The 25,903-nt window shown below is 46.3% G+C and overlaps 1 protein-coding gene across 3 annotated transcripts in view; it reads left to right on the plus strand.

The window, feature by feature from the left end:
* Positions 1–25,903, plus strand: part of USP40 (ubiquitin specific peptidase 40) — a 2,045,603-nt gene that overhangs the window by 1,967,810 nt on the left and 51,890 nt on the right. For all 3 annotated transcript variants that reach the window (XM_069616007.1, XM_069616008.1, XM_069616009.1), the window contains one exon: positions 18,388–18,482. In XM_069616007.1, coding sequence (XP_069472108.1) covers positions 18,388–18,482 — 95 coding nt within the window. The remainder of the gene's footprint in view (positions 1–18,387; positions 18,483–25,903) is intronic.

Consider the following 25,903-nt stretch of genomic DNA (forward strand, 5'->3'; position numbering starts at 1 on the left):
CTTAAAACTTCTACTCCCTCGAAAGTTTCTTCGGCAGAGTCGAGACATTCGTCTCCTCGTCGTTACAAGAAACCTTTCCGTTCAAGGTCTCGAAGCTGTTCCCATCAGTCTTCGACATCAAAACACTCAAAGAAGAGGCGTTGTAGATCTCCCTCTTCTTCTTCTTCTTCCTCTACCTCCCCAGAAAGGGTCACCTGCCCCACGAAACACAGCACTTCAGCTAAGTGGGAGGAATTCCGTAAGAAAATGCTTAGCGGCCTCGACCCCCTGGGAGATGTCTAAAGGTGATACCCTGGGTGCAAAGCCCGAAAAGTCAAAACACTGCGAGTCATTGAACCCGGCAAGAGAAACTGCCCGAGGGCGTCATGAACCCTCGAGTAAAGGCAGTAAGACCGCGTCATCGACATCGTCGCCAAAGGTTGCTTCGACGCATAAATAGGTTACATTGACGTTGTCTTCGATGCCACTGTTGACTCCGATAAAGGACAGACCTACAACTGTCACTACATCTCAGACAGTAGAGGTGTAGAGGATTTCGACCATTACATCGAGGATGCCGTCGACAATTTTGACGACACTGAGTAGGATCACAATCCTCTCGGGTACATCGAGGTCTTTTCAAACTTTTTCGATGCCCTTTTCGGGATTGTCGAAGCCTTTGACTTCCACTTCGACAACCTCAACGTTTTCTCAGCCAGTGACAACCAGTTTGGCTCCTTCTGCTTTAGAAATGGGTTTTAAACCATATCCTAGATCTGACTATTTTAGAGCCTTGTCCTCTATATATGAGGAAGGGGAGGATTCCGACCATGAGACCCTTTGGGTTACAAAGGACTACAACACCCATCCCAGAGGAATTAATCTCTGAAGAGAACAGGTTAAAAGACCTTCAGGACTCTCTACATGAGGAATGTGGTTTAGATACTTCTCCAGAAGTAGAGTTTGCTAAACCAGACCCTGGGGAGCATGCTGAGACCCCTTATAGGGCTCTGATGACCAAGATAGTTGAATTCATGGGGTGGTCTACACCTACACCTTCTTTTCAACAGGATGACCTTACTGATATTTTAGATAAAGGTCCTCAGGAGGATCCTGTAGTTCCCTTTCATGCTGCCCTGCAGAGAAAGATCTCTGCAAATTGGGAAACTCCTGAAGTTATCCTGGCAGTGAACAAGAAACTTTCTGCTAAATACAGGGTATCTGCTTCAGATCCAGGATATTTGAGCATGCATCCAACTCCAGAGAGTTTGGTTGTACAGGCAGCAACTTCATCAAATAGTAGGTCTGCATACCCTACTATTCCACAGGACAGGGATGATAAAAGATTTGATGCCATGTCAAAGAAGGTCTTTTCGGCATGTAGCATGGCGCTTAAATCTATTAACGCCACTTGCATGCTAGCAAGATTCAGCCATACACTTTGGGAGTGTGCTTCATCTGCGGCTGACTGCCTCCTGGAAGGAGAGGAAAGGGAAGCATGCTTAAACATCATCAGGGATGGAAAGGATGCAATGTGCGAATCCCTTCAAACAGGCATTGATTCTGCTGACAGTATCAGCAGGGCCATGGCGACAAGTACAACAATCAGCAGATTTGCGTGGTTGCGGAAGTCTGGTTTTGCTCCAGATATACAAGCTAGACTTTTGAACATGCCCTTTAACAGCACTTCTTTATTTGGTAAGAAGGCTGATGACAGCCTGAAGAGAGTACAAACATCCAAGGCAGCGGCAAAATCTTTTGGGGCTGCAATCCGGCTGTTAGGAAGAATTCTCTGGTTAGGCTGAATTCCCTAACCTAGTGAGTCCCCCAGCAGCTTTGCTGGATTTTCTGGGTTTATTTTTTTTCTCCTGCCAAGAGTGAGACTCTTTTACCCTCACTCTTGGACATGTTTGGAGTGTGTTTCTTTGGTTTGCCTTGTGTTGAATGGGCTATGGGGTCTTTTACTCCATAGGGCCTCATGTGTTTTTGTGAGATGGGTTACACAGCACCCTCAGTGCCGTAACCCAGGGGTGTCCTAGGGACCCCCCAACATAGACTCCATACCCTGGGACTGACTACTGTCTCCCAGGTTCTGTAAAGTCACCATTGACTTTACTAGTCTCAAATCCTGAACAGAACCAGTACAAACCATCATATTGTGGACGTACTGGCCGGGGCAATTCCATTGCCCCGGGGTCTGTTAGTCGAGGGGGCACGTCTCCGTCCCCCCTCATCGAGTTTTGGCTGGTGGCAGTGGAAACTACGTTTTATATTCAACCGCGAATATTTTCCTATGGGATTTCCCATTGTTTTAGGCTAATACCTTTATTTATTTATTTATTTACGGTAGCCTTGAACATACCGCCGGGTTATTTCTTTATTATTATAACTCCGGTTGGTATTTTTTGCCAAAACTTGATTCTAAAATGGCGTTGGTGTTCACCTCTGTAACTCTGACCCAAGGTGGAGCCCTTTGTTCCACTTTTGGCGGGCTTCTCCACAGAAGCCCTCCAAAGTGGTGCCACTCTGTCTGGGGTACTTAGGAGGGGTGGAGGGGGATTTAGGCACCCTGGACTGAGTTACCTTGGTAACTCAAGTCGCACTCCGTCCTGATTGGCCCAAGTGGTGAGCCGGCCGGCTCACCACTTAGCATGTTTGAGTGACAGCTAGGCTGGGTGAATGGGGGTTGCTGCATAAAAGCAGGGCTTTGGGGACTGGAACTTCAGAAGTCGCCACAGGACCTAAGAATCCGAAGAGGGAGAAGCCGAGCCGACCTGCCGAGACGACACCACCGGTGAAGCCCTGCAGAACCGTCTCACCACTTTTCCCGACGACAGAGGAGATCTCCCGCCGGAGAGTCTCCTTCCCTTAACTGGTGGGGACAACCAGTTGCTGCCTTCTTTTCGCCGTCCCGAAGCATCTCGTGGCCGCCTTGCCTGTGCCAAGCACCCTGGCAACCGGGATACCACTTTTTACCTCAACCGCGAAAGAGGGGTAAACTCCTTTGTGACCGGAAAACTCCACGGCTGGCCTCATCCCTGGTAGTGCAACGACCTGCAGCTTTCCTCCACGTTGAGATCACCTCTTCCCCTGGACGACGCCGCGACTTGCACCCACTACCAGGAACAACTACCACCGCTGGAGGATCCTTTCCACGTTTAAAGGTACTGTGTTCCGCCCGGCTTCCCTTGCCACCGATTGTACGGGGTAGATTTAGCCCTCGGCTCTCGACCCTGGGTAAGCCTGGGACACCCTAACTAAACTTTTTCTAAAATCAGTAAAACCTTTTCTACTCACCTGCAAAGACTTGTGACATTGTGTGATCTTGGGCATATTTTCGCCTGGCTCTCTCTAAAGCGGGCCACAAACCAATTCTCCTTGTTCCACAGTCGACTGCCTTTGCTAACCTTATGGGGAAAGTGTTTTACCTTGCTGCTTTCCCTCCCTTTTCTAATAACTTGTTGGAGTGCCATCTGACGTTAAGCGCTCACCTCTGTTTGGAAATAAGTGGTGTTAACTTAGACTTGTCCAACAAATGACTAGGGATGTACATATAAGTGATAGTGACTGTGTTTTGACTTTCTTATCTTTTCTATTGTGCTAGTGTAATGTATGAGTGTACCTTTAATAAATAAGTTTATACTTTTACACCTAGCTCTGGTCAGTGTTTGCTTGTGCTACTGTGCCTCTGTACCTATTATGTATTCTCTGTATACTGCCTAACTCTTCTTGAGGGAAGTCTGACTGCTCAGCCACAGCTACCACAGTGAATCTGTGTGGTACAGACTGCTACCAAGTGGGTTTACTGCCAACACCTGTAGACTTAAATCTTTTGCAGTGGTCCCAGAGGGAACTGCACAGGTTTCTGCCTAACACCGGCAGACTCCGAATCGCCCCTCAGGAGCTTCCTGGAGGGGTAGGTCCTTTCGCTTTTACTCCACATTCGGAAAAGGCAAAGGACAGCTAGATCAAAGGGGCCAGAAACTATTCACCCGTGGTGGGCGGGGAAAAGGTACAAAAGCCACACCAACGGGTGCCACTTTACCCTCGGCATCTGCGTCAGCCGCTTCAAAACCCCTCTGAGGTCTCCCCTCACAAGACACCAGTAGGGGGCAGGTTAACTCAACATCTGGCAGAATGGCAGGCTATTACGTCAGATGCTTGGGCATTGGAGACAGTTGCCCAAGGTTACTGCCTGCCCTTCCTACGCACCCCCTCAGTCATCCACCGGGGAACAACTCTTTGAAGTTTTCAGATCCGCTCCTTATGCAGGAGATTATAGACCTGCTAGAGAAGGGTGCCATGGAGCCGGTACCCGTAGCGGAGAGGAACAAAGGTTGGTATTCCCCCTACTTCCTAGTACCAAAGAAGGACGGAGGACTGAGACCCATCTTGGACTTGCGAGAATTGAACAAATTCCTCAGAAAACACAAGTTCAAGATGGTAACTCTTTCTCAGATCCTCCAGGCCCTCCAGCTTCAGGACTTGTTGGTATCTCTAGACCTTCAGGATGCTTATTTCCATGTGCCAATCCATCTCAAACACAGGAAATACCTGAGGTTCGCAATTGGCAACTCTCACTATCAATTTCGAGTTCTGCCATTTGGGCTGACCTCCGCCCCGAGAGTCTTCACCAAGCTAATGTCGGTAGTGGCGGCAAGTCTAAGGAGGGAAGGGATCCATGTCTACCCCTACCTGGACGATTGGTTCATCAGAGCAGTATCTTCGGAACAAGCTCAGATCCAGCTAAATTATGTCTGCCACTTCCTTCACAAGCTGGGCTTCTCCCTCAACTTAAGTCACAGAGGATACCATCACAGAGACTCCAGTTCATTGGAGCGGTCCTGGACACTTCCCTGGGGAAAGCTTCGCCACCAGAGGTGAGGGCTCAAGATATTCTGCAGATGGTCAACAAGTTTCAAAATGCCCAACGTCTTCTAGCCTTCGACTTTTTGAGGTTGCTAGGCCTCATGGCATCCTGTATCTTCCTAGTGCCATAGGCTCGCCTGAGAATGAGATCCCTCCAGTGGGCACTAAGAACCCAATGGTCGCCATTCTCAGGAAGAATGTCCGATCTCCTTCAAGTCCCGGACAGAGTAGCTCGATACCTTCAGTGGTGGGCCTGTCGGGAGAACATTTTCAAAGGAGAACAGTTTTGGCAACCATGGCCGGAGATAACCGTAGTCATGGATGCCTCACTCACGGGGTGGGGAGCCCATGCCAACGACTTGACCATCGGCGGTCGTTGGTCTCCATCGGAGTCCAGACTACATATCAACCTGTTGGAGCTGAGAGCAATCAGACTAGCGCTGAAAGCTTTTCTGCCATCAGTACAGGGGAACAATGTCCTGATAATGACAGACAACACAGTGGCCATGCACTACCTCAACAAAAGAAGAGGCGTAGGGTCACTGCCACTGTGCAGAGAGGCAATGCAGCTCTGGTTTTGGGCTATTCAAGAAGGAATCTCTATCGGCAGTTCACCTAGCCGGAGAGAAGAACTTGGCGGCGGACTCTCTGAGCAGGCAGAGCACAGTCTCCCACGAGTGGGAGCTAGCTCAGGAAGTCCTTCAAGAGATCTTCGCCCTTTGGGGAACCCCTCAAGTGTATCTGTTCACCACCAGCATCAACAGGAAGTGCGATCAGGTCTGTTCAAGGGAATTTCCCCCGAGAGGAGCTCTAGGGGACGCGTTCGTAGTAGACTGGGAGTTTCCACTTCTGTACGCGTTTCCTCCAGTCCCTGTCATTCCTCAAATGATCAGGAGGTTGAGAAGATTCTGGAAAACTAGGATCCTAATTGCCCCGGATTGGGCCAGGAGAACATGGTACCCGGACCTTCTGGAGATGTCCCTCTGCCCTCCAATTCGTCTTCTGCAAAGGGAGGATCTTCGCTCGCAGAAGTGAGGTCAGGTTCTCCATCCAGACATCAGAACCCTCAACCTTCATGCTTGGTTTCTGAAAGGTTGAGATACAAGGATTGGGATCTCCCGGATGACGTCATGGAGGGGTTGCTTTCATCTACAAGGCCAGCAACAAAAACTTCATACCGCTGCCGTTGGAACAAATTCTGCAGCTGGTGTAGAGAAAAGAATATCGAACCCTTCTCATGCAGTACATCAATGGTGTTATCTTTCTTACTCTACTTAGCAAATTCAGGTCTTCAAGTTGCTACGATCAAGGGTTACTTCGCAGCGCTGTCAATCTTTAAGCGCACTGCGGAGGAGCCTTCATATTTCAAATTACCCCTGGTAATCCAATTCCTGAAAGGGTTAACTAATGTTTTTCCCCCAAAGCATTTTCAAGTTCCATTGTGGGACCTAAATCTAGTCTTACATTTTCTGATGGGTACTCCTTTTGAATCACTCCATTTTTGTTCATTAAGGTTTCTCACCCTTAAAACAGTATTCTTAGTGGCTTTAACATCTGCCAGAAGAGTTAGCAAATTACAAGCTCTATCTTGCAAACCTCCTCGTACAACCTTTCATAAAGACAAGGTTGTTCTACAAGTGAAGCCTAATTTTCTCCCAAAGGTGGTCTCTGAATTCCACATTACGCAGAAAATAACTTTACCTTCATTCTATCCTCCTCCCCACCCAGGGAAAGAGGAAGAGAGGTTACATAGGCTGGATCCAAGCCGTGCCTTGAGTTTTTATATCAGCAGACTTGCTAGGATAAGGCAAGCAGACCAACTGTTTGTAGGATATGCAGGACTCAAATTAGGATTGCCAATCACGAAACAAACCATTTCAAGATGGATTATTTTAACCATTCTAGAATGCTACAAATTGGCAGGGAAAGAACCCCCTCAACATTTTAGGGCTCATTCAACCAGAGGTATCGCAGCCTCTTCGGCTCTCCAAAGAGGGGTTCCGATTCGAGACATTTGTGCGGCTGCCACATGGTCGTCCGCACATATCTTTACAAGATTTTACAGCCTGCATTCCTCCTCTAGCCAGGAGACAAAATTTGGGAAAGCGGTGTTACATTCTGTACATCCTTAAAGGGAAATATTCCAATTTTACCCCACCTTCTCTTTACATCACAGCTATGGGAGTCTATCAAAGATAAGGAATACATCGGAGGACACAATCCCTTCGAAGAACTAGTTACTTCTTACCTTGTAACGTTCTTTCGATGGGATGTTCCACCGACGTATTCCTTATCGCCCCTCCCATCCATCCCCGCAGTAAAACTTCCCTTGTAGTTGCAGCTTACGCTCCTTCAAGGTCAATAACCAATTCATGCACAGCTAATTTTAAGCTTCAAAACGGAACTGAGCAACGGATGCTGCGCAAGTCTATTTATACGCACGATGACGTCGGTGCCGATACGGAGGCTGTCGAGGGACACCAACTCGAAGGACGTCGACGCGCAGCGCCCTGTACTGAAAAACTTTCCGAGGCCAGCAAGCTGGAATGGATAACATCAAAGATAAGGAATACGTCGGAGGAACATCCCATCGAAAGAATGGCGCCAGGCTGATATTCAGTATAAGGAACATCCTTGAAGGGTACTACTTTTCCTTGGGCCTGCAGCCAACATGGAGACACCCTCACAGTCTAGTTCCCTAGAACTAGACTATGCGGTATAGTGTTTTGGGTGTGGTAGCCTGGGACTACTTTACATGGACTACTTTGCTGGGAGGCTATTTAAACCACACACAAGCAACAGAACACGCTTCGCGTTATTCTGCAGCCTGCAGCGTAACGCTCACCATGCCCAGTGTCCTTGATACCGGCAATCATCGGAGCAACGAGCCTGTAGAGGAGAAAAAGGAACATCATTAATAGACTCTGACCTGCGAACACCATCCTGTATCCGCCCGACGCTTGTCCATGCTTCTGCTATTCGCGGTCGCCCATCCAGTAATCAGCATCTTCTGTACACCGCGTACTCACCGGAACAAAGCAACCTGAAGTGAGAGAGAGAAAGGCAACGTTAGAAAAGGTTACTTACGGCGTAATCTTCAGTCATCACGAGAACCTCGCCTGGTTGGCCACCTCTTTGCCGGCATCGTTCCTGAATACCATGCTTACTGGAAAAGACCATTGCGACCTGTAAGGAGAGAAGAAACACAGGTTAGCAAGTAAAAGACGAAGCAGCGCCGCGCTTAGCGCGTTACTTACCAAATCGTATTGCGCTTCTTGCGCCATCCATACCGGCAGGTATTCAATCCAACAAGCATGACACGCCGAATCTCCCGCTCACCTAGGTGGGGTAAAGAAAAGACATTAACCGCAAAGAAAGGAAGGCAAGGACAGTAACATACAAAGATTGCTGCAATAAGACCTACCTTAAAGACACTTGAATGGGCTCGCACCAGTGAAGTAACACGGTCGCCCAAGCCCACTGAAGACTATGCACCCCTGCAAAGAAGGCAGGACGGAGAGCATGCCAAATATTACAATAAGGTGAGGAGAGGGCCATAGGGTCGAACTCGGGGGAGGTGGGAGAAGACCGTACCAGATCTTGAATCCAGTCCTCCTGTGCTTTCAGGCCCGACTTCCATCGAAGGCACCATCCTGGATCGGGAAGAGGTTCCAGGCGCAAATCAAGCAACCAGGGCTGAGTGGCATCCCTGTGGATACCAGGTGAGCGTAACATTCACCTACTCCATAGGCATCATCTTTCTACTGTGTCTTACACAGCACCTTTAGTGCAGTGACACAGGGTTGTCTTTTTTTTCAGACTTCCCACTTTAAACTCCATTTTCTGGGACTGGCTAATGTCTCCCAGAACATGTAAAGTTGCCATTGACTTTATTAGTCTTTTTAAATTCACAGGACCAGTACAAACTATCTTACATAGAGTACTGGAAAGGGTCAATAGTTATCCCTTTTTGTCTGTCTCTCATGGAACATTATTTCGTTCCCCTTTCTTTAAGATTTGGCTGGTGGCAGTAGTATCTACCCTTTTTTCCCTACTGCGGTCTATGTAAATAGCATTGGTACTGTTTTAGGCTAAGTTAGTAGCCTTGAACTTAAATCCGCTGGACCACATTTACTTTTATTTGGTCCTGGCTGGGTTTATTCGCCATTTCTTTTTGTAAAGGTCTTTCTCGTGTTTTACTCTGTGCACCAAACCAGGTTTGGTTCCTTTGTTCGCCGTCCTTTGGCGGGCTTCTGCACAAAAGCCCTCCTTAGGCACCTGAATGTCTGAGGGGGACAGGATGTGATGGAGGAGTTTGAGACTCCCTGCACAGGGTATCCTTAGAGACCCATGTTGCACTCTGTATGAATGGCTGTGGTGACTGTCCCGCCAGGACAGCCACCTTGCTGTGTGATTGACCGCCAGGCTGTGTGAATGGGGGAAAACTGCATGAAAAGCAGGTCTCTGGGACTTGGAAGGCAGAGTCGACCACTGAATCAAGAGATCCGAATAGAAGCTGAAAGAAGAGGACCACTACCACGACTGAACCTCCCAGTGAAGCCCTGCTGCGGGTCCGAATCTCCAAACTTCGACGACAGAGAAGATCTGCAAGGAGTCGTCTTCCCTTGAGTTGGTGGGTGAGCTGGTGGGACCAACCAGTTCGCCAAACACCAAGCAAGGCCTCCCCACCCTGGTCGAATTTGCTGTGCACAGCTGCAGTGAACCGGATAGCCAGGACGACGGACCCTGTTTGGGTTTTAAGGAGCGCACCTTTTATTTGTTGCTTTGTTCTGCTGCTGGTTTGTTCCCTGGGCAGTGCAGGACCCTCCAGTCTTCCTACTTTGTGTCAGTCCGTCCGACAGTTGCTTCAGGAACCGTGAACCTGCAGGATCTGCCAGGAACTTCTGCCTCAGCTACAGCCTTCTTCTTCATTTAAAGTACTGTTCTAACCCGGTTGTTCCGTCCGACCGCAGTGAAAGTGTTTGAAATTTTTCACCAATCCGAGGGCTTGTCCTTCTTTACTCTGTCAAATAACTTTTCTTCCGACCAACTTCATTTCGAACTCTTGGCAAAGACTTAACCGCGAGCTACACTGAACTGTGTGATCCTCTGCAAAGACTCTGAACCGTTAACATTGGCCCAGGCCTATTGATTTGAATCCTCATTGTAGCAAGCCTTTTCTAGATTGCCCTGCCTACCTACTTGTTGGTGCTGATTAATTTTTGTATAACCTTGTCGTTCCCTCCCTTTTTAAATTGCCAGAGTGCCATTTTGCTCACACTTCATTTTGAGCTTAACTTGTCCAGAATCCATAGGGTGTTGTGTAGTGTATTAAGATTGTTATTTTCTGCTGCTTTACCTATGGAACTGTTTCACAAATGAATGTGTAAATAAATGTGTATTCTTTTACTCAGAAACCTTGAGTCAGTTTTTGTTTGAACCATAGTAATTGTTGTCCTTTGTGTAACTATTGATACTGCTCACTTTACTCTTGAGATAAGTCTGGCTGCTCAGCCATCGCTACCACTTTATTGTGAGGTACAGGCTTGTACCAAAGGTGAATGTGTACTGCCACTTGTAGCCTTAATTGTGTGTGGTGTTCCCAAAGGGCACTGCATATGATTCTGCCTAACACTCCCTTGCCTCATCGCTCCCTGAAACACCTGTGTATGGGCGCGATATAAATAAAATTTCATATCATAAACCCCGAGATTGCCGAACGAAGAACGCCAACTGAAGCTGACACAGCCAAAGGAGGCAGAAGGCATTGCAGAGTTTGTGCAGCAGGAAGTGGCATTGTTACCGGTGGGGGAAGAAGTCCTGTCACTTGGGAATTTAGATCCCAATGCGATGCAAACCACTCCGGTGCAGAAGCAGAGACCGCACAGAGCTGTCAGAGCTCCAACGAAGCGCCTCGCAGACTACTACACATATGTGGCAGCTGGCAGCAGAGGCAGCGGAACACAGCCACCAAAGAAACTGAGATGACACAGAAGACCAGGGAGTTGGCCTAATACAACGCTGCGGCGCTCTGCACTGGATGTTGGGTTATGCCCAATAGATGTGACAACGGAACGTATAAAGTGAAGTGGCAACAAGGGCGCAATTCCCCTTTCAAGGGATAAATATCCTGGGGAACCCTGTAACCCACATTGCCACCCGCGAAAAGGTTATGAAGGAGAGGAAAAGAGGCACCAAGGGCGCAATTCCCCTTTCAAGGCATACCTATCTGGGGAAACCTGTAACCCACATTGCCAACAGCCAAGAGGTTGCGATCAAGAAGACATAAGAAGGCAACCTGGTTGCAATCCTCCTTGTTAAGGAAATTGACAAGAACCCAGAGACTTTCAAAAGAGGCTATCATTGTACAACCTTTCTCACAAGGGATACTGGTGCGGAGAACACTGGAACAGTTATTGTCATTGAAAGTGCTTGTAGTGGTAGTTTATATTCCTGGCAGGAGAGTGAACCGGGAAAGGGATCATTAGTAGTTAATCCTGACAGGCGAGTATATCATGAAGGAATATGATACTTTCTTTTTGGAGAAGTGTTGTGACAAAAAGGTCTCTTTGAAAGAAGTTATTTGTGTTCTCATTTAGCACACTGTTAGATCACCAAAGGCAATAGTGTGCTTGCTATCTTGACAAGAGTATTTCAAGTGAAGAATAAGTGTGATTTGCAAAGTAGTGCCTTGAACTTTAAAGGAAACTATTGCTTTGGTTTATGAACCTGTGTTTTGTGGGATAGACATTTTTCCTTATCAAGAAGGATGCTGTGAAAGATAACAAGTGTTTGATTTTTTTAACACAAATTTGTGACAGACATTTGTATCATTCAATGGAAGCACGCAGTTGAAAGAAAAGACATTTTGTTTTGAACTGAATCACTCTTGGGTGAATCTGAACTTTGTCAAGGATTTTCCTGAACTGACCCAGGAGAAGGGAGTTCAACTCTGGTCATACAAGGAGTATGTGCTCAAATGTATATGTTTGAACTTTCATTCTGTTTGTGTAGAATGTGATGAATCAGAGATGATTCGCCCAGGAAACCTGGCCTGGGACCTTTCTCGTGTTGCCATGGAAAGGCAGACTGTTTCTGATCCTGGTCCTGCTGGTAGTGTTCTGCAGGAGGATCACATGAGAGGGGGAGTAGTTCGGGGGGAATGGTTTACCCTTGTTCAACTTCCCCTGAGATCCCAACCTTTTAATGGCCTATTCTGGGGTCGAAATTAAGATTGGATCAGCACTAGCTGAAAGCAGCTCCTGGGTAGTCGGCATTCACCAGTGACCAAGAGCTACAACTGGGAAACTAGGTGCTAGCACAAAGCGTTCCACAAATCTAACTACTGGAAACATATCATTTTGTCTATTATTTATGTCCACCTTGTGCTTTAAATATCATACGGAAGCATCCTAATGTTTATCTATGCATTTTCCCATAAGCACAGAGTTAAATTCACACAGGTATGTTTGTTTGGCATCAAAATAGCTCCTGGTAGTTGTTGGTGTCAAGCTAAATAGGCCCTTCTAGGGTAAAAGCAGGAGGTAATTAGCTCCCAGCTCCCCTCAATTTCGACCCATGCCTATTGCAAAGTAGAAGAAGTTAGACAAACTGATTTTTGCATTAGGGATTTCAAATCCCATAATCCCCAAAGTACTGTGAAAAAGAAGAGGGCTGAATAGGAACAAAATGCAGCTTGCTAATGGGGAGTGACCACACATGAGGGAGACTGGGAGGCTTAAAAGGCCACCTCAGGTTCAGGCCATTGGTGAGATGATGTTGCCGTAGGTGGACTAATTATGAACTCTCCACGTTGCAGCAGAAATAGAGACTGTAGGAGAAAGACGGTGCCGGGTCCACTGTCAAGTGGCGAGCAGTAGCCGGTCCTGAGAGGGTCTTTGCCTCCAGAAGCCTTATTTGCAAAGGTCGCGCCGCGGCAAGTGTCAGAGACGGAAGCGTGCCCTCTAGAGACCTGCTTTCCAGAGGCTTCGCAGCAGGAAGCAAAAGGAGAAGCTTTCCTCCCCACAAGACTGTCTCCGGTGGCAGGCAAGCACCAGAGAACCTTTGGAGCAACGGAAGCTCTGTGTGCAAGTGGCACGGGCAGCCGAGAGACTTAAACCAGCAGTTTGCCAGTTCACGAGGTGGAGCTGAAGCATAGGACCTGTGAACAGCGAGGGAAACGGATGCGCGCACCATTCCCACTGACAGTTATGGCTCCATGATCGCTCCCATGCTCGATGCAGGTACTTTAATGCGTAGGTGTGAAAAGAAGAAAAAAGGCAGTGTTGAATACCAAACTGGCAGAAAGCAGAGAAAACATTAAAATGTAAAACTAACTGACTGTGACTTTAAGTATGCAAGTTTATTTAAAACCCAGCAACAAGATGGGGCAATAATTCAAGAACTTAATTCAAACTACCATTACCCAAGCCAAAAGAAAGTAAAAGCAAGGCACTTTAAAACCAACAAACATTGCTAAAGTCAGGAGGGGGCAAATCAAAGACTCAAAGTGTGTAAAGCTTATGGCCCATGTTTGAAGAAGTACATAATAAAAGCTGGTATAAACCTACATTGCCAACACCAAGGAAGAAATAGAATGAAACCATATAATTGTCCATGTTTGTTTAATGAAGTGGGGAAACAAATGTGGCAGGAATGCCTCCCTTCAGGTAAAGGTTATTCAGAAGGAGACCAGCATATTTTAAAAAGGTTTTGGAAATCACAAAAGTGTACGAAACAGCACCAATGGGAATCTTGCCTTACCTGAATATTTGCTTACAACCTAATGTTTTAAAACAAGAAACACTGCAAAGTTGTTGTAGCAAACACTGCAAAGTTGTTGTAGCTCATCTTAACCACAGAGGCACTTGTTGTTTGTGAATTGCTAACCTGACAGGGGTGTATACCAGATCAGAGGTTGGGATAACATTTTATATTGTTCGGGCAGGGGAGTATACCTGAACAGAGAACTTTGAAGTAGTAGACCTGGCATGGACGTAAACCAGGTGGAAGTTGATGAAGTGCTGTAAAGTGGTGTTGGCAAATTATCCTAACAAACTTTCATTGCTGACGCAAGAACTGTATAAAACTGCTGCAGAAGTGTTTTATATCCTCAGAATTAATATGTTGTTGCAGAAGCATTCTGACAAAGACAATTTGTTAATACTGATGAATTTAGGAAATATTCTTGGTTTATGCAAAGAAGATTGTTTGAGTTCTTACTATTACAAGTGGAAGAGAAATAACTTTTTTTGAACAATTCTGAATTGTTGGAACTTTTGTTGTCAAGTTGGAGTTAAAAAGAACTGTGTTGGAACTTTGTTACAAGACAGGATTTCCTAATTTCTTCTGGAAATGTGGAAAAGGATACTGCTTCAATCTGGGAAGGGACATTCACCCAGATTATAAAGGGAGACTGTTATCATATTGTGAATTTAACTGTTATATTGTGTTGCCTTTGAACTGCCATGCATTACCTTGTTGAGTTATTGTATATATAAGTGTGAGGCACAGAGACCTCTTGTTAGTGTTTCCTTTAGTTTATTTTAGGCAGGCAAATCCTCATCAGGGTAGGGATGGTGAGGCATTTATCCAAGCTTTTGAGTTAATTAAATAGCATCTTTTGAAAAACCTTCACAAAGTTGTTCACCTCAAATTCCTGACCCCTCATATTTCTGACCCCTCACAGGAACTAAAGATAGCCAACCATTCCTTGTTTGTTTTGATCTATGTATTAGTGTGAGGGCAGACACTTTTTGGACACTAGGTCTTCTTTCTTTAGTGTAGTTTGCAAGGTAGGGATCGTCTCGTTAGGATAGGGAATGATAGCAGTTTATCTAACCCCTTTTCATTTTAATAAATGGCGACCTTTGAGAAAACTGAACCTTTGTGTCCATCTCACATTTCTGACCCCTCACAGCAAGAAGTGGAATTTGTTCTACTTCAGGGAATTGCCTCTACGGGATGCTCTTGGGGACGCACTGTATGTCGAGTGGACATTCAACCACTTCTGTGTTCTCTCCGCGAGCCCTATCATCCCGCTAGTTCTCAGGTTATGCCTGTCCGGATCTGCATTGATTCTGACTGCTCCAAACTAGGCACCGAGAATGTGATGCCCAGAGTTGCTATATATGGCCATCTGCCCTCCCTTGCACCTGCCACGGAGTGTGGATTGGTTCTTCAGGTTGGAGGGGTGGGTGCTGCATCTGAACCTCAACAGCCTGAACCTATAAGAAGTGGGATTTGTAAGATGACATCCTGGATCTCCGCTTAGCTCGGAGACCTGCCACCCAGTCTATGTATGGCTGCAGGTGGTGTACAGTTTTGGCTTGGTGCCGGGAGAAGGATCTGGGTTCCTTTACTTGTCACACATCCATTGTCCTGGGTTTTCCACTTTTCTGTGAGCTCTAATGGACCACTGGCGAGTCTGAGCTTGCTCCCCTGACCTAGTGTTGGAACACCTGCTCTGCACATGCACTCTGTTGCACAGCTTGGGCTTTTCCCTGAACTTCAGAAAGTCTCAGGTTTCCCCTCCCACTTCCTCTGATTTATCGGAGCATTTTTGGACTCTCGCCTGGGCAGGACATTCCCGCCCGAGGACTGAGTGGCAAATCTCTATTTGATGGTCAATGTCCTCCAATCTCAAAGGCAATTCCTTGCCTCAGTCTTTCTGCACCTACTGGCCCTCCTGCATCCTAGTGGTTCTGAAGGTGAGGCTGTGCATGAGAGCACTTCAGTGGCTCCTCTGTTTCCAATAGTTGCAATTTCAAAGCCACATGTCAGACCTTCTGCAGGTTTCAGACCAGGTTGCTCTGGTTCTTGCGTGGTGGGCCGCGAGCGAGAACTTGCTGAGGAGACACATTGTTTCATCAACCTTGGCCCCAGTGACGGTGGTCAATGATGCATCTCTGAGAGGTAGGGGTGCTCACCTGTCGTAACTGCCGGTGACCGGACTGTGGTCTCACACGAAGACTCAGGAACATACACGTTTTCTGGAGCTTAGAGCGATCAGGCTGGCCCTGTTTTCCTTCCTCCCCTCTGCGAAGTGCAAGACTGTGCTAATCCTGATGGATAACACAATGGCCATGTGCTACCTCAAGAACCGGGGTGGTGTGGGGACCTTGTCGCTATGCAGAGAAGCAATGTGACTGTGATTCTGGGCTCTGGAGAACACGTCTCGCTCGAGCGGCCCTGAACATTCCTAAAACAGAGCACATCTGGGCCACTCGAAGAGTTTCACACTGGTTCCCAATCTGAGAAAGGATTATGTTCAAGACTCTCTCGATCACCCACAAGTGCATCTCCAGGTCTAAGACTCACTCGTCTAGGCCCATTAGAACACCTTACTCCCATTGGTTAAACCAGCCTACATTTAAACATTCCAAAGCCGGAGGATCTGGCTGTCCATCTATAGCAGCTAAGCAATGGAACTCCCTGCCACATGCGCTGAAAGCTGAAGCATCCTTATGGGTATTCCGCAGAGCTCTCAAAACCTGGCTGTTTGCATAATTTGATGAGCCTTTGCCTGATCCACCCCCATGTATCTTTACTGTTTGCATGTAACCTATTATTCTTCACCTCTGTCTGCATGTAGCTGTTAATCTATTCTGCATATAACTATCAATTGCCAACTGGCCACATGTAACGGGTACCTGTAACAGCGCCTCAATGCTTTCAAGTTTCTGCTCACTTTATACATGAAAAAATAAATAAATAAGTGGACCTCTTTGCTTCCAGTGTGAACTGGAAATGCGACTTCTACTCAAACGAATGCCAGGGAGCTCTTAGCTCCTTTATGTATTCATGCCCATCCCGGTCATTCCACTGGTTCTCAGGATGTTGTGGCTGTTCAGGACCATGTTGATTCAGATCGCTGGACTGTGCCAGGAGGATGTGGTATCCGGAGTTGCTGGGCATGAGCATCTTCCACAAAGTCAATTTAAGCCTGCGGGCAGCGTACATTTTTGGCTTGGTGCTGGCAGAGGGATCTGGACTCTTTATCCTGTCTGTTATCCTCTGTTTTGGATTTCTTGCTGTACTTGGCCTAAGCAGCCCTGCAGGTCGGCACTGTTAAGGGATACCACACCGCTATTTTGGTTTTTAAGAGGTCCCTGGAACAGGGCTTGTTCTTCACAATACCCACTGTTATGCAGTTTTTGCCGAGTTTGTGTAACCAGTTTCCTGCATGCCAGTTTGTGGTTCTGGCATGGGATTTGAATTTAGTTTTAACGTTTCTATTGGGTGCTCCGTTTGAGCTCCTTCATTCCTGTTCTATTAGATTGCTCACCCTTAAGGTGATTTTCCTGGTTGCCATCAGTTCCGCGAATTGAGTGATTGAGCTCCAGGCATTATCTATTAAACCTCTCTATTTGGTTTTCTCCAAAGAGAAAGTGGCATTGAGAGCGAGACGTTCTTTTTCTTCCAAATGTGGTCTTGGATTTTCACCTCTCTCAGTAGATCCCTCTTCCTGTTTTTTTCCTCTGCCTCATCCTTCCAAGGCAGAGGAGTGATTCCATCAGCTCACCCAGCGCCGGCCCTCACCTACCACATCTCGGACGAGAGAGGCCTGGAAAGATGACCAGATTTTCATTGCTTACGCTGCGGAAAGGGCTAGCAGGGCTGTGACCAAACACCCAGCCAAAGTGGATCACTCTCTGCAACTCTGTATGCGAGCTGGCTGGGAAAGTGCCTCAACGTCTCGGAGCTCATTGTACCAGAAGAGTGGCTACCACCTCTGCCTTGAAGAGGGGAGTCCCTGTCCTGGACATCTGCCAGGCAGCTACGCTGGCGTCTCTGTAAACGTGTGCTAAGCATTACTTCTTGGATTTCCATCAGGCCAGGGCGCCTGTTTTGGTAGGGCGGTCCGCCAGAGTTTTTTGATCTAGTTGGTGTCCTTGCTTCCTCCCTCCTCCAGGTCTTTGTACTGCTTTGGAAGTCTATCATAAATGAGGAATCAGTGGGAGGAAGGAATCCATTAGAAGAACAAATTACTTACCCCTCTGTGATATTCTTTCTGATGGATGTCCCGACCCCCCACGGATTCCCCTTCCTCCCTAACGGCCCCTCTTGGCAGATAGCTATCACACATCGGTTCTTTGGTTCCTGAGTGTCAGAGTGCTAGGTAAAAAGGGTGGAACTGAGATCACGGGGCGCAGCGCCTCAATATATACTGGCCCAATGTCATTGAATGGAGCCGATACCGAGCCATGCTATCACCCCTGGTTTCCGAAGAGCAGTTGACCTTTGGATAGGACTATACTAGATTAGGAATCCATATGAGGAACATTTATCAAAAAGAACATTACTGAGAGGTAAGTACTTTGTTCAGCCATGTCTGGCCTGAATCCTTGTCTGCTTTATGCAGGTGTGACGTTCATGGAGTTCTTTGATTGGGAGCTCTTTGCAGTTGAGATAATTAAGTGATTCTAAGTCTAGCGAGTCAGTTAATTTAGTGGATTTATCTGTCTGCTCTAATTTAGTGTAAGATGTACCTCCTCTTGTTTGTCTACTTTTTGTTATAATAACCTTCCTCTTTTGCAGAATCTACTGTTGGACGACAGACAAGATTTCAGCACGGCTGACGACGATGCTGGAAAGGAGAGGCTGAGAGCCCTTGCCACTGCCACAGAGAAGAGGTGAGTGCCTGAGCTTGCAACTAATACTTTTGTTTGAGACAGGATTATTATTGCCTCTGTGGCAACTGAGGAGAAACAATGGAGACCCATCGATCAGGCTTCATACGCAGCGCCTTTTGGAGAAAAAGAATGTAATGTTAAAAGCACTGCTTTGGTAAATGACAATGTCAATAATAATGCCAATCTCATCAGTCAGGGTCTTCATGAGGTAACACAGTAAAATAGTGTGGTATGGGACAAAGGCAGCCAAGTCTGCATAATCGGCCCATTTCCTAGCCTACCTTTGGCACAGATCCTCCAGCTTTAACCTTGCTTATTCAGTTCTGTGATTCACCAGAGCCCAATATTTTGCATATACTTTAGTGCATTCTGGGTCTCTTAGTTACCCCCTACATCTTTGTCATTGCTGGTTTTGGGATTGCTCTTTTGCAGAAAAGTGCTAACCTCTTTTACTGTGTTTTTCACTTTTACAATGTGAATGGGTATCTCATATCTGTCATTCATTTGTTTTGCTTCATGAGCTTCACCTCGTTAGGCATGTGTTTAAAACCATGCATCATTTTGATTCCCTATTGTTGTATGTTCTTTTGTGCTTTGATATTTGCTCAAAAACAGGGGAGATGCCGGTTGCAATCCAGAGGGTCTTCAGCAGTGGATCTTTCATTGCTTCACATGCTTTTGAATATTCAAAACTTTGTAAAAGGAACCCAGAACTTAAACTATGGGCCTATAAGTGTAACCCTTGAGAGTCCTGCTAAGAATGAGTCAGGTCACTGAATATCCTAACTGGACTGTCTCTGGAAGTTTGCCAGATTGAAATTTTAGTTTTTTGTTTGAGAATCCCTTTTATTTTACATGTGAGTTACATTCTGAGGATCATTTAAAAAAAAATGCAACTATCATCGGAAGAATAGGAATCCCATAGGATCTGCTAATTTCATAGAAATTAGAAAATAAATTACTTGACACGTCCTTTTAGCACCTCTGTCAGTATTAGTGGTACCTTCTGACAGATAATAGGAGGTGGAACCATTTGGGCAGTAAAATAACCTTGCCTACTTATTTTGTAATGTAATCTACCAACATCTGTGCCATATTTACTTAACACGATGAAGAATATTGGGATAAGTTGGCTGGGTTGTTGGTATGGATGAAATGATGGCAGCCATCTCAATTATTCTGTATAGAGCCGCTTTGGATTCTGTGTGTACGTGTCAGATGACATTGAGGATTACCAGTTTGACTCTAGGCCAACGGCCCATGGATGTTTATTGAGGAAGAAGGGCCCTAAAGGCAATAACATCCTGCTAAAGCAATGCAATCTTTTGCTTCATTGATGTGTAACCACCATATAAATATCTGCTCACCAGGAATCTCTATTTAGCCTGCATACAACCCCTGCAAGGAGTCATCCCCTATGCAGGTACAAATAATGTTAAGTTGGTACAAAAGTATGCAATTTAAATGTGGGTTAGGATGAAGGTATTAGGAAAAGAATGAAAATGCAGTACCATGTAAATTGCAAAACATTGCATCACAACCTTATGTCAATTGGTGAAGGGGTACAGATGAAATCCTAAAGTATCCCTGAACTCAACCTCCAGAGAAGGCCTTCACTTCGGAGACCACAAGCGCCGGAGAAGAATCTGTCTCCTCACAGCTGTTGAGTATCCATTTGCAAGTGAGAGTTGAGAGAGATCTCAAACATACAGGGTCCAGAGAAAAGAAGCCCACCTCTGATTCCAGCGATACCGATGACCCCTCTGGTATAGAAGATGCCGTGTAATCCATCATTTCATATTGTCCCAGAATCCCTTCAAGAAACCATGTAAGTGAGCAGTCTCCCATGCAGGACATGGAGGCACCCAGTGGAAGTATGCCTCCAGTTGCCCAAAATAATATTGTTCTGCCATGCATACCAAACGTCAAGAAGTATGCTTTCCTGAGATCTATGCAAGTTGTGAAGTGAGCCCCTGTATTAAGGCTCGGATGAAAATCACCTGGAGTTCAGTATGAAGAACCACAGAGTAGGATGCATTATTCAGCCCCAGGACAGCTATCTACAGCACCGCAGACAGTTTCACTTTGAGATGTAATGCCATTGATTGAAAACTCCTGCTCTCCTTCTACCACATCTACTCCAATAAAGGTAGTGTGTAATTATGGGAGGCGGTGGGGCGTCTGAAGTCTGGACTTGCCGCCACTCATTACTGTACTAACAGCGCAACATTCTGACAGGAAAGGACACTCCTACTATTGTTGCTGAGAGGAGAGGACATCCAGTCCTCAGTGACGGTATGGTGCGAGCAGGCAAGGCATGTGTTTTCTTTATGCATGTATGCATGTAATGTAAACTTGCATGTTGGTGTGTATGTTTTTATGTATGCCTACGTGCAAGGAGTAGTTTGAATGCTGTATGGGTGAGCATGTCTAAGGGGGGGCAGGGCAGCTACATTTAGGGAGGGGGATGCTGGGGGCGTGGCATACTCACCCATGATGCACAGTAAAGATTACTAAGGAACTCTAGTTCCAGTGTACATTATCCGCCTATATGGGAACCGGAAAGACTGTTATTGATTCTGGTTTTGACTCGGCGGATAGTGACATTTTTTCAATCCCTTGGCTTCAGGTAACACTGGATCTCGCCTGAGCGCCACAGTCAAAGAATGACAGACACACCCCTTTTGTTTGTGATGACATACATAAAACAATGGAAGAGAGAGAATCCTACGCAGAGGCAAGCCTCTGACGAGGAGATGTCTTAGAGGGGCAGAGCAGACGTGGCTTGGAGAGCAAGAGAATCGCTAGTCAGAATGCTGGCGTCCTGACTGACCAAAAAGCCAAGGGCGGGCAAGAGACAGAGATGGAAAAGCAACCGTCTTGCCTGGTGGCGTGACCACACAGAAGCTGTGGTGGGTCTGGCGCACTATAACCGACGCAGAGACCAGATTGCAGAGTGGAGCCCGGATCCCTGAGCTCTGCATGAGAAGTGCATTAGCTGTTGAGATGAGCAGCAGAAGGGAAGTGACCACTCCCAATGAGGCAACGCCATTGAGAGTCATGGACAGAGACAGTTGTGGCTGGGAAAGCCACAAGGGTTACGGGAGCCAAGAAACCCTAACGGGCAGATGACCCACTAAGACCTAAACAAAGTACGCCAGTTAGAGTGCCAGAGGACTTTGGGAAGTCCAAGAACTGCGAACTATAATGAACATTGACAAACTTTTAAAAACCTATTGGAAAGAGAACGAAATCGTTGGGCCAAGCAGAAATTGAAGACCGAGGCTATTGCTCCGGCCTCATTCTTTTAATTTTTTCTAAGTGGTAGGGCCAGTTTAATTTTGGAATTTGACAAGCACCCTTACTTTTTAGTTGGTTAGGTAGGGAACTTCCCTCATAGCAGTAGGGCCAGTTAGGCGTTTTCTTTTTCTTTTGAATAAAAACCCTTAACATGGCACATAGTAATCCGAGTCATTCTGGTTCACCACAGTCACTAGACTTGCCTATGTTAGCAGCTCCAGTCTGCATATACTTTGTTAATGTGGAATGGCATTTTTTATTTGGCACTTGGCATCAAGGGTAAGGAAACCTATGTTTTATTACGTGGCGAAAATTGCATGGATTAGTACTGCAGTCTGTATTTACTTTTTTAATGGGTATGGCATTTTTACCAGGCATCAAGGGTAAGGCAAACATGAGATGTGGTATTAGGTGGCTAGTCTGCAAATTCTTAATCTGGCATTGCATTTTTTACTTGCCAAAAAGAGTACAGCAAACATAAGTGCTATTACGTGGCTAGACTGACTTATATTGATGGTGCCAGTCTGCATTTACTTTCTGACCCTGGCATGGCTGTTTTTTACTGGGCACCAAGAGTAAAGCATACGTGAGTAGTGGTTATTATGTGGCTGGACGGGCCTTCATAGTCTGCTCCAGTCTGGCCACATATTCTTAGCGTGTCATGGCACTTTTGTACTGGTCATCAATGGTAAAAGTAAGCTTAAGTGTGGTTACATGGTACACTGGCCTACATTCGTATAGCAAGTCTGCATATACTTCCTTTCTGTGGCATTGATTTTTTTTTTTTTTTTTTTACTGGCTGGCAGTTCTTATATGGGAATTCTGGCATATATTGGTGCAGCCTTCGTGGACATGTATGGGTACCGACTGCATACAAAGGTTGTGTATACTGGCATATCTAGTGGGCAAAGGCATCCTAAAAATGTGTTGGAAAATGCTCCTGTGCACTGTTGATGACATGCATATATATATTTTTGTTCATGTGTTATCATCCAGCCTCCCCACAATAAGTATGAGGGTGGATTCCTGAGGAACAAGGAATTTAGTCCAGGCAGCCTGTGCCTCATGACCATTAAGAACTCTTGGTCCCTGGCCAAATTCTTCTTTGGGATAAAGGGCTTTGCAGGCCCTGGAAAATGTTGACACGGAGGTATCCCATCAAACTCTTCAGTCGGGTCTGAAAACAATCGACTTTGGAACTTGTGCCATAGCTACCGGGACGATTTTGAGAAGGTACACGTGGATCAGGACCTCAGGTTTCATCCTGGATGTTCAGCCTGAACTCCTGGTCATGTCTTTTTATTTTTATGGCATCAACTTGTTTGTGTTCAAGACGGAGGAGTCCCTTCAGAAATGCCAGTCCTCGAAGGCAACTGCCAAGACTCTGGCCCGTGCGGTTCAGCAGCAACAGCCCACAACCCTCTCATGTAGGTATAGGGGTTTAAACCCTTCACATCCTACGCCCACAGTGACAGGAGACAGGCTGCCTTGGGCAAGCCCATACAAAACTGCAATTATCCGTAGATAAGTGCACACCCTCCACTCTTTCGTAATACAGTTAATGCGTGAAAACGCCACAAAATCCCTTCCAAAAGGATAGCCCTACTCAAAGGGCATATATTATAGACAAATAACAGTATATATGTTTAGAATTCATTTATTTCATTTATTAATCAAATCTCATCATGAAAAATCGTTTGCAAAAAAAACCACATGTAACACATTGACATATCATATATTAAAAACCAAGTCTAGAAAAACACATCATATCAAAACCAGTGATCACCTCTCACACATCATTTCTCACATCCACTTTCATCCCCATTCATACAACCAACCATTCATGCTTGTGCAAAAACCGCAATTTTAATAATTCTGTTCTGAAAACAGAACTCCCATCTGTTAGGGCTAGAATCCTATTATCTACTAGAAAAGCATAATTGACAATAATCTTTTCTCTCAAAGTCAAACAAGGCAAATGTTCAGGAGAACTTGCTTATGAACATATATCAATTACCACATTTTTTTGAAATGTTCGACCCAACTCTAAAAGGAGTGGGCTCTGTGGTGTTGTCTACTCGAGTTTCGGCCCCCCGAGAAAGACATATGCCTTTTCTATGTGGTGCACCTCGTCAGGACATATATATTTTAGATAACCAATTTGTGTTGGCGTAGTTCAGCTTGATATGTAATGAGTGTCGTCTAGATGTTCAATATACAATTTCTTCCCATTTACAAAGTTTCATGCTTCTATAGGTCAAACTGTGTTGCTGTGGAAGTCACCACTGTAGCTTCGGAAAAACCTGTGCACACTTATGCCCGAAATGTATTGTGCTGCCTTCAAATGGATATTCTCCATGTAATTGTTCTAACCTGGCCACAATAACGGAAGGTAACTTCCTTACTGGACGGTGCTGTTTCTGTCTTGTAAATATGGCCCGTTACCTCTGTGCGGATATCACCTCGCCACGGTACTTCATTTTGCCCAAAGGCCTTGGGCAAGCAACAAATGCAGCCCTGACCCTCCACTGGTTGGGTCAGAGGTGCTCCAAGAGGTGGCTTGTCAACTTCTGCCTTGCCCTTTGAGGCCCCAGGTGTGAAACCCCTGTGAAACAGACTACCACCATAGAACCCCTGTTGCGGAAAGGGGGACGATTTCGTGGATCGTCAAGGATTGGGGTCTCAGCACATCTAATGGCTGGGCCTTACGTGTCGTTCACTAACGATATAGCTTACACTTTGCTCAATGCCCTCCGGATCATCCCATGACCAACCAATGCTTGCCTCTTCAGTTAGAGAGGGGTTGTCAGCTTTGGGCAAAGGGTGCCATAGACGTGATGGCTCGCTCAGAATGAGGCAAGGGATGGTATTCACCCTTCTGGTTTCAAAGGAGGATAGGGGCTAGAATTCAATACTAGATCCATGGCTCTTAAAGCTGTAAATATGCAAAGAAAAGTTCAAATGTTTATTGTAGCCCAAATCCTTCAAGCCCTTGACCTGGATGACTGGCTGCTGTTGCTGCCTCTTCAGGATGCCTACATCCATGTGCCCACTCGCCAAAAGCACAGAAAGCTCCTGAGATTCATAGTGGCCATTGCCACTAACAGTTCAAAGTTCAAAGTGTTGTCATTTGGTCTATCTGTGGCACCAGGGGTCTTCACCAAGCAGCTGATAGTGATTGCAGCTTGCCTCAGGAGTGGAGGCATGAACTTCAGGAAGTTTCAGGTTTCGCCCTCCAAGACCCTCTGTTTTATTGGGGCAGTCTTAACACTCGCCTGGGCAGCGCTACATGCCTGAGGACCGAGTGGCAAACCTCTCCAAGATGGTTCATATCCTCCAAACGCAGAAGGGGGTCTGGCCTCAGTATTCCTGTGCTTGCTGGGCCTCATGGCCTCCTGCATTCTAGTTATTGTTGGAGGCCTGGCTGCGCATAAAGTCGCTCCAGTGGCTTCTGAGTCAGTGGTGTCAGTTTCAGGGGACTTTGCATGGTGGTCCCTGAGAGGCAACCTGATAAAGAAGGCATTGTTTCAACAACTCTGGCGTCCTGGAAAGACTGGGGCACTCGCCTGCAAGGCCTGATTGTTAGCAGTCTGTGGTCCCATCAGAATCCTGAGAACACATCAACGTGCTACAGTTGAGAGCAATCAGAGTAGCTCAGGTCGCTTTCCTTCCTTCTGTACAAGGCAGGACTCCAGGCGCACAAGACAGTTGCCATGCACTATTTCAAAAAGCAAGGTGGTAAATATCTTTACTTCTAAGCAGAGAAGCGATGCAACTATGGTTTTATTCTCTAGAGAACGCTGTGACTCTGACAGCAGCTCATCTTGCCGAGACAGAGAACATCATTGTGGATGCCTTGAGCAGACAGAATTTGGCCTCCCATGAGTAGCAGCTCTTGTCAGAAAGTTCAGGGGAGATCTTTCCCCATTGGGGGGACTCCTCAAGTTGACCGATTTGCTTCCCGTGTAAACAGGAAGTGCAAGTTGTTCTGCTCCATGGAATTTCCCTGCTGGGAAGCTCTAGGGGATGCGCTGGTAGTCGAGTGGAACATTGAAACTACTCTGTGCATTCCCAACAATTCTTGTCCTTCTGCTGGTTCCCAGGAAGCTATGCCCGTTAGG

The sequence above is a fragment of the Ambystoma mexicanum genome, chromosome 9 (assembly GCF_040938575.1).
Source record: "Ambystoma mexicanum isolate Mex_15411 chromosome 9, UKY_AmexF1_1, whole genome shotgun sequence".
Classification (NCBI taxonomy): domain Eukaryota; kingdom Metazoa; phylum Chordata; class Amphibia; order Caudata; family Ambystomatidae; genus Ambystoma; species Ambystoma mexicanum.